At 46.5% G+C, this 9,446-nt stretch overlaps 1 protein-coding gene across 1 annotated transcript in view; it reads left to right on the plus strand.

Annotated features, from left to right (window-relative positions):
- Nucleotides 1-9,446, plus strand: part of LOC103378692 (fibronectin-like) — a 24,777-nt gene that overhangs the window by 10,553 nt on the left and 4,778 nt on the right. Inside the window, exons 21-37 of the mRNA XM_025055412.1 lie at nt 1,602-1,793; nt 1,878-1,972; nt 2,061-2,229; nt 2,394-2,480; nt 2,654-2,845; nt 3,731-4,009; nt 4,432-4,623; nt 4,711-4,800; nt 5,333-5,599; nt 5,686-5,802; nt 6,992-7,153; nt 7,232-7,387; nt 7,501-7,617; nt 8,167-8,436; nt 8,880-9,067; nt 9,152-9,239; nt 9,316-9,426. Coding sequence (XP_024911180.1) covers nt 1,602-1,793; nt 1,878-1,972; nt 2,061-2,229; nt 2,394-2,480; nt 2,654-2,845; nt 3,731-4,009; nt 4,432-4,623; nt 4,711-4,800; nt 5,333-5,599; nt 5,686-5,802; nt 6,992-7,153; nt 7,232-7,387; nt 7,501-7,617; nt 8,167-8,436; nt 8,880-9,067; nt 9,152-9,239; nt 9,316-9,426 — 2,772 coding nt within the window. The remainder of the gene's footprint in view (nt 1-1,601; nt 1,794-1,877; nt 1,973-2,060; nt 2,230-2,393; nt 2,481-2,653; nt 2,846-3,730; nt 4,010-4,431; nt 4,624-4,710; nt 4,801-5,332; nt 5,600-5,685; nt 5,803-6,991; nt 7,154-7,231; nt 7,388-7,500; nt 7,618-8,166; nt 8,437-8,879; nt 9,068-9,151; nt 9,240-9,315; nt 9,427-9,446) is intronic.

Consider the following 9,446-nt stretch of genomic DNA (forward strand, 5'->3'; position numbering starts at 1 on the left):
TTTTTTTTTTTTCTTCTCCTGTTAGAAAAACGCTCGGACCCCCTGGCGAGAGGCCACCATCCCAGGTCACCTCAGCTCCTACACCATCAGCGGGCTGCGTCCGGGCGTGACATACGAGGGGCAGCTGATCAGCGTTTTGCGTTACGGCCGGCGCGAGGTGACGCGCTTCGAGTTCACCACCACCCACGGTTCTCGTGAGTGACTGTGAGCAGTGACATTCTCTCCATCCTATCAGTTCAAAGGAACACTTCCATGATTTGGACGTCCTTGTGTTTTTCAAGTGGAAACGTCGGAGGGAGAGACGGCCCAGCCTGCTCCGGTGGTGGACACGTCGGAGTCCGTGACGGAGATCACCTCCAACAGCTTCGTGGTTTCCTGGACCTCAGCTTCCGCTACTATCAGTGGCTTTAGAGTGGAGTATGAGCTGAGTGAACATGGAGCAAAGCCTAAAGTTCTGGGTGAGAACCCTTTGATCATCATCCTGTCCTCAGTAACGCGTGACAGAGTGACCAGGTTTCACCAGGTGTTTCTGCTTTTTTTCCCCAGATCTGCCTCACTCTGTCAGCTCCGTCACCATCGCCGATCTACTGCCAGGACGCAGATACACGGTTAATGTCTACGAGCTCCCCGATCAGGGAGAGCCCAACCTGATTCTGACCACTTCACAGACCACAGGTTGGAGCGGTGTTCCGCCGTACTGCGTGTTCTCCATATATAAACGATTCATTTTCCTCGTTCTGTACTGACTGATTTTCATGCTCTCTCCCGTTTTCCAGCTCCTGATACTCCTGCTCAACATGCCATCGATGAGGTCGGCGAGTCCTCCATCAGAATCAGTTGGTCCAGGCCTGAAGCTCCGATCACTGGTGAGTCAATGACCCCTCAGAACTCCCCGTTGGCTCACGATTCAAATCCTTGCAAATGAAAAACTCGCTCGGTTTTCCTCCAGGTTACCGCGTGACGTACACACCGTCGGTGGAAGGCAGCAGCACTGAGCTCACTCTGCCCCAGTCGGAGACCTCGGTCACCCTGGTGGACCTTCGCCCCGGTCTGCTTTACAACATCAGCATCTACGCCGTGGAGGGACAACGGGAGAGCGAACCTATCTTTCTGCAGGTTCACACAGCTGGAACGCCTCCTCCCGGTACTAACACTCAACGACAACACACTCGCAGCTTCTCACCTTTAAAACAAATGTACTCATGGGTGGAATAGTTTGTTATAAATAACCCGCGTCAACCCATCTCCTACTTCCTGTCTGCAGAGGAAGTCCCAGCACCCACAGACCTGCAGTTTTACGAGGTCTCAGATGTGAAGATCACCATCACCTGGACAGGTCCACCCAGTGAGGTGACAGGGTACCGGGTGATCTTCACCCCGGTGGGCCCCGACGGCAGGGACACGCGACCTCTTCAGATGCCCATCTCTCCTAATGCTTACGCTGACTTTACCCACCTACATCCAGGCACACTCTATCGTTTCTACATCTATGCCATCAGCGGTGGAGTAGAGAGCGAGCCGCTGGTGGGCGAGCAGTACACCAGTGAGTACAAAAAAAGAAACAAAATTGAAAACTGCACCAGTATCGGATTCACATCACATCGCCCCCTTGGCCCGCGGCTACCGTCTCTACCTGAGCATCGAGGGTTCCAGCCCCGTCGAGAAGAGAATTCCAGGCCGGGTCACCCAGTATCCTCTGAGAAACCTGAGACCAGACACCCAGTACACCGCCACCCTGCACTCCGAGCTGGACAGCAAACTCAGCGAAGGCGTCACCACGTTCTTTACAACCGGTGCGTATGACGACAAACCGAAACCAAAACCGTTTACTCCTCTCCGTTATGTACGTGTTTCCTAACTATCGTACAAACGTTCAGCTCCACAGATGGGAAATGCGCCGACTTTCAGCACCGACGTCACCGACACGTCCATCACCATCTCCTGGATTCCTCTCCAAAGGTTCAGCTACAAGGTGCAAACTCCTCTCACCTCTCCTTTTTTTGATGAATTAATTAATTATTTTTTTGTCCTGAACCTTTTTTCTTTCTCTGTCTCTTCAGTTGTCTGTACTTCCGAGCCAGGAGGGCGAGTCCACCCGGGAAAAGACTTCCGACTCTGGACGGATACACATTCCAGATCTGATTTCTGGAAACGAGTACACCTACACTGTGCAGCCAATCTTCAACGGTCGCAATCGTGGAAACCCCATCTCTCGCACAGTCGTCACCAGTACGTGACTAATTTACCTTACTTGAGCGACAGTTGACCGGCGAACAAATGGGAAGCTGTGTAACTGACCTCCAGATCGGCTCAAACCTCTTGGCGTCACATTGAGGAAAAATGTTTTAAGTTTCTCCAGCTTTCATCTTAGTCTTTCTTTTCTGTCCCCACAGCTGTGTCTCCTCCCACTGACCTTAGAGTTGGGTCCAACCCAGACACAGGAGATCTATCTGTCCACTGGGTAGCTTCCAGAACACCAGGTAAATATTGACTGTGCTTCCCACACACTGGCAGCCAATCAGGTCAGGTAAAGTCTAGGCCCTGGCCTTGAAAAGCTTTTTTTTCACTTTAATGTCGATGCTGCACTTCCCGGCAGTTCCTTTCAGTTTCACTGCCCTGCGACCTCATAACGTTATTTGTCATGTTCCCGAAGGCATCACAGGCTACAGGGTCACAAGCACGCCCACCAACGGCCAGCTGAGAAACACTCTGGAGGAGTTTGTCAGACCGGATCAAACCTCGGTCCTGTTGGAGAACTTAAACCTGGGGGTGGAGTACAACATCAGCGTCTTCACTTCGAAGGGTCACATGGAAAGTTCGCCGTTGTACACCATTATCACAACAGGTAAAAACAAACCACCTTCAGGTTCAGACGATAACCATCACCCAGTCAGGCTTTAGGAACGAAAAGAACAGAATATGTTCATTAAATGTGATCCCATTCAGAAGAAAAACAGGTCAAAATGGTGGCTAGAAGCAGACTGTGTGACTGATTGAGCTTCCACTAGCTCAGGCATGGGCAAACTAAGGCCCGGGGGCCGGATGCGGCCCGTTCAGCTTTTTAATCCGGCCGGCCAAGCTTTCCCAAATGATATAATTTATTTATATTATCATTATACTTCTATTGCCTGCAATGCCCACATTTCCCCAATAGATGGCATAGAAAATGATACAATTATTTTAGCCTTTATGCATGACTTTTACATGACATTTATCTTAGTTCACATGAACCCTCCATCTATCTGCTCCTGACCGCGAGTCAAAAAGTTTGCCCACGCCTGCACTAGCTGCTTGGTTGCAAATAATGAATATAAAAGCTTTACGATGGAGCTTCGCTTACAGGTTTCATTCACAAACAAAGGACATTAATACAAGAACCACAGCATAGCCAATGGGAACTCTGATAACATGTTAATTTATCATTGTCATTAGTATGCTAACATCACTACTGGCTGACCTGCTGTGCACGTAAAGAATCTGTCGCATGCTAACCGCTGTGGTAATGTAATGTATTTCTGCTTTAAATTTTAATTGAAATATTAACACTCTTGACTCAAGTTGTTTTTGTTGATATCCATCTGGCATGGCCGCACTCTATCGCTGGCTGTTTTTTTTTGGGGAATGGGATTTGATTGTTGTAGATATACAGTGTAATCAATGTGATTCCTACGGCTGTTGAATGTATGTGTCTAATTCTGCCTGCGCTTTACACCTGGCCCAAACCTTTCAGAAATCCCCACACCACGTCACATTGACTTTGTCCAAATAACTGACTCCACTATCGGGCTGCGCTGGACCCCTCTGAAAGTCGCTGCCGTCACCGGTTACCGGATAGTGGTAGTAACGTCTGGTCAGAACTTGCCGATATTTCAAGATATGGTGGACGCGTCTGCCGGTCAATACACAGTCCGTGGTTTGGAACCGGGCGTGGATTATGACATCAGTATCATCACTGTCACCCAGGACGGGGAAAGCGAGCCAACCACATACACAAAGCAGACACAAGCTGGTGATTTAATTATTTCACTCAATCAGAGACAGCACTGATAAAGGCACATTGAGATCCTTTTTATCAGTGTATCTCACTGTGGTACAGAGTTTCCCAGATGTCAACATCAAGCTCCCAAAAATCAATAAATTACTTATTTTACAAATTCTCTTACAAGGTTAACAGTTAAAATATGGAGGAAAACAATCAATTTATTTTTAGAAAGAATTTCCATTTCTCAGTATGTCTCCATGCTTGCAATACCACCAAAGACAACTAGGGGGCTCTGACCTATACTTTGGGAAGCACTGCGACTACTGTAGTAATTCTTTAAAAAGTTATGTGAATCTATATGTGATATATTTTTCAATTTATTTTATTATAGAATTTTTTTTCCCTCTTTCCTCGTCTTTAATCGCATGCCTCCCCCTCATGTCTACCAGCCATCCCAGCTCCCACCAACCTCCAGTTCGGAGGAGTGGGTGCCGACCACATCAGGGTGACCTGGACTGTCCCCTACGTCGCCACACCGAGTGACATCTCTCGATTTGTCATCCGTTACCATCCGGTGGCCACGGACGACGACGTCAAAGAGGTCAATGTTGGCGGATCCACGAACACCTTCCTTCTCCAAAGTAGGACAGTTTAAGAGTTAATATTATTTCATCATTTCACTTACACTTCAGTGACGCTAACCGATCACCTCTTCATGTTCCGTTCAGACCTCCTACCTAACACCGAGTACAAAATCGCTGTTGTTAGTGTTTATGGAGAACGTGAGAGTGAACCAGCCTCGGGGATTCAGAAAACAGGTGAGCGTGACTGTGGTTTTAAAAACGTGGTGCAGGGTTTCGAGTGTTGGTCAATTTCCCGATATTTAATGATAAACAATTATATGCTAAGTATATACATTAGGGATTTCCGATAATATCGATATTGATATTAGCATAATTATGTAATATTTGTAAGACTCATTATTGGTTCTTCGTCCGATAATTAAAACCCAAGAACGCAATGCCTGGGTTTGGCCAAATGATGTGTGACCTAAAAATAATTTTGGGGAAAAATGGCTGTATATGAAAGTAAAAGTCACTAGATGGCAGCATTGCAGCCCATTTTATTAATAATCAGGGATGTCCAATATGAACTTTTTGTCGATATCTGATATGCCGATATTGTCCAAACATTGTCCGTTTCCGATATATCGGATAATCGGAGTCAGAAATTAAGTGTTTGTACACCGAATCGGCATATTGGAAAAAAGTTAATATCGGACATAATAAATCTATAAATATATACAGTTGGAAAAAAAAGTCTCTGAATCGCTCCATTCTACCTCTGCAGCTCTGGACTCTCCCACTGGCCTAGACTTCTCTGACATTCAAACCAAATCCTTCACCGTTCACTGGATCGCTCCCACTGCTGTTGTCACTGGCTACCGCATCCACTACCAGAAGACCAGCGGAGGACGGGCCAAGGACGAGAGGCTGCCCCCAAGCAGGAACTTCTTCACCCTTAACGAACTCACACCAGAAACAGAGTATCTCATACATGTCTACGCTGTCAACAACAACGAGGAGAGCGAACCCCTGACAGGCACACAGGCCACCAGTGAGTCGCCGCTCTGCCGCTCTCGGGAAAGCCACGCTTTTGAATGCATCCTAACTGAATTCTCCTTTGGTCGTTGTTCTTGTCAGTCTCTGATGCACCGACTGATCTGGAGGTAGTGTCCTCCACCTCGACCAGCATGACTATTCGCTGGGACGCCCCCTCTGTATCAGTGGGAAACTACAAGATTAAAGTCACAGGGGCGAGTATGTACAAGTTTCTGAACTCTGGAAAACAGGTGAGCGTGACTGTGGTTTTAAAAACGTGGTGCAGGGTTTCGAGTGTTGGTCAATTTCCCGATATTTAATGATAAACAATTATATGCTAAGTATATACATTAGGGATTTCCGATAATATCGATATTGATATTAGCATAATTATGTAATATTTGTAAGACTCATTATTGGTTCTTCGTCCGATAATTAAAACCCAAGAACGCAATGCCTGGGTTTGGCCAAATGATGTGTGACCTAAAAATAATTTTGGGGAAAAATGGCTGTATATGAAAGTAAAAGTCACTAGATGGCAGCATTGCAGCCCATTTTATTAATAATCAGGGATGTCCAATATGAACTTTTTGTCGATATCTGATATGCCGATATTGTCCAAACATTGTCCGTTTCCGATATATCGGATAATCGGAGTCAGAAATTAAGTGTTTGTACACCGAATCGGCATATTGGAAAAAAGTTAATATCGGACATAATAAATCTATAAATATATACAGTTGGAAAAAAAAGTCTCTGAATCGCTCCATTCTACCTCTGCAGCTCTGGACTCTCCCACTGGCCTAGACTTCTCTGACATTCAAACCAAATCCTTCACCGTTCACTGGATCGCTCCCACTGCTGTTGTCACTGGCTACCGCATCCACTACCAGAAGACCAGCGGAGGACGGGCCAAGGACGAGAGGCTGCCCCCAAGCAGGAACTTCTTCACCCTTAACGAACTCACACCAGAAACAGAGTATCTCATACATGTCTACGCTGTCAACAACAACGAGGAGAGCGAACCCCTGACAGGCACACAGGCCACCAGTGAGTCGCCGCTCTGCCGCTCTCGGGAAAGCCACGCTTTTGAATGCATCCTAACTGAATTCTCCTTTGGTCGTTGTTCTTGTCAGTCTCTGCTGCACCGACTGATCTGGAGGTAGTGTCCTCCACCTCGACCAGCATGACTATTCGCTGGGACGCCCCCTCTGTATCAGTGGGAAACTACAAGATTAAAGTCACAGGGGCGAGTATGTACAAGTTTCTGAACTCTGAAAAAAAATTTAAAAAAACAAACAAAAAAAGAACAAATAATGACGCATTTTGATCGCAACACATTTGATCCTTTAAAAAAACAAACAAAAAAAGAACAAGTAATGACGCATTTTGATCTGTCTCTTTTCAGGCGGCGAAAACGCAGAACAATTCATCATTCCAGGATCTGAGACCAGTTACACCATTAATGATCTGACCCCAGGCACTGACTACACTATCACCGTCTATGCCGTGACATCACGAGGGGACAGCCCCGCTACCAGCACCCCGATCTTTATCACCCACAAGACTGGTAAAGGAAAAAAAAAAAACATTTTTGAAGGTTTAAACTCTAAAACCAAACTACAACACATTTATATTGTGCCTTTAGATATTGAGCCTCCCAAAAACACCAAAGTGACAGATGTGTCAGACAACGCCATCACTGTGCGCTGGACTCCGGCTCATGGACCAATCAAAGGCTACAGAGTCAGCATTGTACCAAAGAACGGCCGAGGCCCCTCCTACTCTGAGGTGGAGGGACCTGGTAAGACAAGAACATTTAAAAAAAAAAAAAAACAACTCAGATTTTAGTGTTTCATTTCAAATTGATCAATCCTCTACTTATGCTTCTTCATCTGTCTCGCTCTCACGCCACAGAGCAGACACAGGTATCATTCACAGGGCTGATGCCCACTGTCGAGTACGTGGTGAGTGTCTACGCACTGAGCGGTGACGGACAGCCGTCGTCTCCTGCAGTGGAGAACGTAATCACCGGTGAGTGTATGTCAGATTAAATACAGTGGAACCTCGGTTTTCGAACTTAATCCGTTCCTGAAGGCCGTTCGTGAACCGAAAAGTTCGAAAACTGAAACAATTTTTCCCATAGGAATCAATGGAAAATGGATTCATCCGTTCCTGGATCCCAGATGATTGTTTAGTCAAAATTTTTCAACAGTATTTTGCCCATTTACAAAACTGATTTATAAAATAAAAATAATAAATGAAACAGCACAGCGCAAGAAATACCGGCGAAATCAGACAACAGTTCTCAGCGTAAGATATCCCGAGCACAGGCTAGGGCAAGACTGACGCCACACGCTCGATATTGTTGGCTTGTTCGGCAACTGAGTTATGGTACGACAACCCGGGGGAATTTTTGGTCAAAAATTGAAAATTGAATTGTTCAAAAAGGGAGTCGTTCGACCACCGAAGTTCCACCGTAGAACCACTGGGGGCACTCTTCTACAAATCGTGGGTCATCTTCCACGACTGCTCACTTTCTCCTAAAACAGCAAGTAATAACAACTATCTACGCCCCGACAGCTATGGATCGACCCAAGGACCTGACCTTTTCTGACATTGACTCCACCTCCATGCGCATCTCATGGGACAGCCCCGATGGCACGGTGACATCCTACCGTGTCCTGTACTCCAGCCCAGAGGAACGTGAGCGGGAGCTGCATCCGGCGCCCAGAGGAGACCAGGACAGTGTGGTGCTGAGAGGACTCCGCCCTGGGACAGAGTACACCGTGAAAGTCATCGCTCTGCACGGTCACAGGGAAAGCACGCCTTTAACAGGGCACCAGGCCACAGGTAAAAACAAAAACAAAAAAAACAATTCTGTGAAAAACAGATTTTAGTTTTCAGATACTATATCACTAAATGCAATTTAACATTATTTTTTAAATTTTTTTAGACATAGTTTTATATTTTAGTATTTGACTAATGCATTTTTAAACTGCAAGAAACCAATTTTCCAATTCCTAGTGTGTATTTAGTGACATCTGCTGGTTCAACTGGAGATTGTAGCAAATGTTTTCAAGCATGTCTTTAAACTGCAGGTCATTTGTTTCCATACCAAAAACATGTCAACTTTCTTCGGGTGTTTTGTTAATATTGACATACAGAAACAGTAAAGTTTTACTGTATCCCATCTTTAAGGATATAAACTTTTATATCCTTAAAAATTACAAGTTTAAACCCATATTTCCCACCTTCTGTTCAACGTTTTGCATATTGTCGTGTCTTTGCCTCAGTAATCCCTGCTCCTACCAACCTGCTGATCTCAGACGTCGGCCCCTCTACCATCACTGTGTCATGGCGGGCGCCCAGTGCCCGTCTGACAGGGTACCGTGTGGTCGTCATCCCCAAGAACACCAACAGCCCCACGAAAGAGATGAACGTGGCCCCTGCCACCACACGCGTCGTTGTTCCAGGCCTCATGGTAAACCCAAGGTTCTGGTTCCGTGTTTGGAATGACTCCGAGGTGAGCCACAGACTAACTCTCAGCTGTGTTTGGACCCCACAGGTGGACACCACGTACCAGATTCACGTGTACGCTCTGAAGAACTCTGTGTCCAGCAGACCTCTGGAGGGAGAGGTGACCACACTGGAAGGTAACGATCGGTCTCGTCATCACAGCATGTTCTCTCCTGTTCGACGCTGTCGTTTTACTCCTCTTCCTCCCTGCAGAGGTGATTCCTCCGCGTCGCGTGCGCATCTCTGACGTGAAAGATGCCTCCTTCACTCTCAGCTGGCGCACAAAGACGGATACCGGGAGTGGTTTACTCAGGGATACCGTGAGTGGTTTCCTCATTGAAGCC

This window comes from Cynoglossus semilaevis, chromosome 5, assembly GCF_000523025.1.
Source record: "Cynoglossus semilaevis isolate Cse_v1.0 chromosome 5, Cse_v1.0, whole genome shotgun sequence".
In the NCBI taxonomy this organism is placed as follows: Eukaryota; Metazoa; Chordata; class Actinopteri; order Pleuronectiformes; family Cynoglossidae; genus Cynoglossus; species Cynoglossus semilaevis.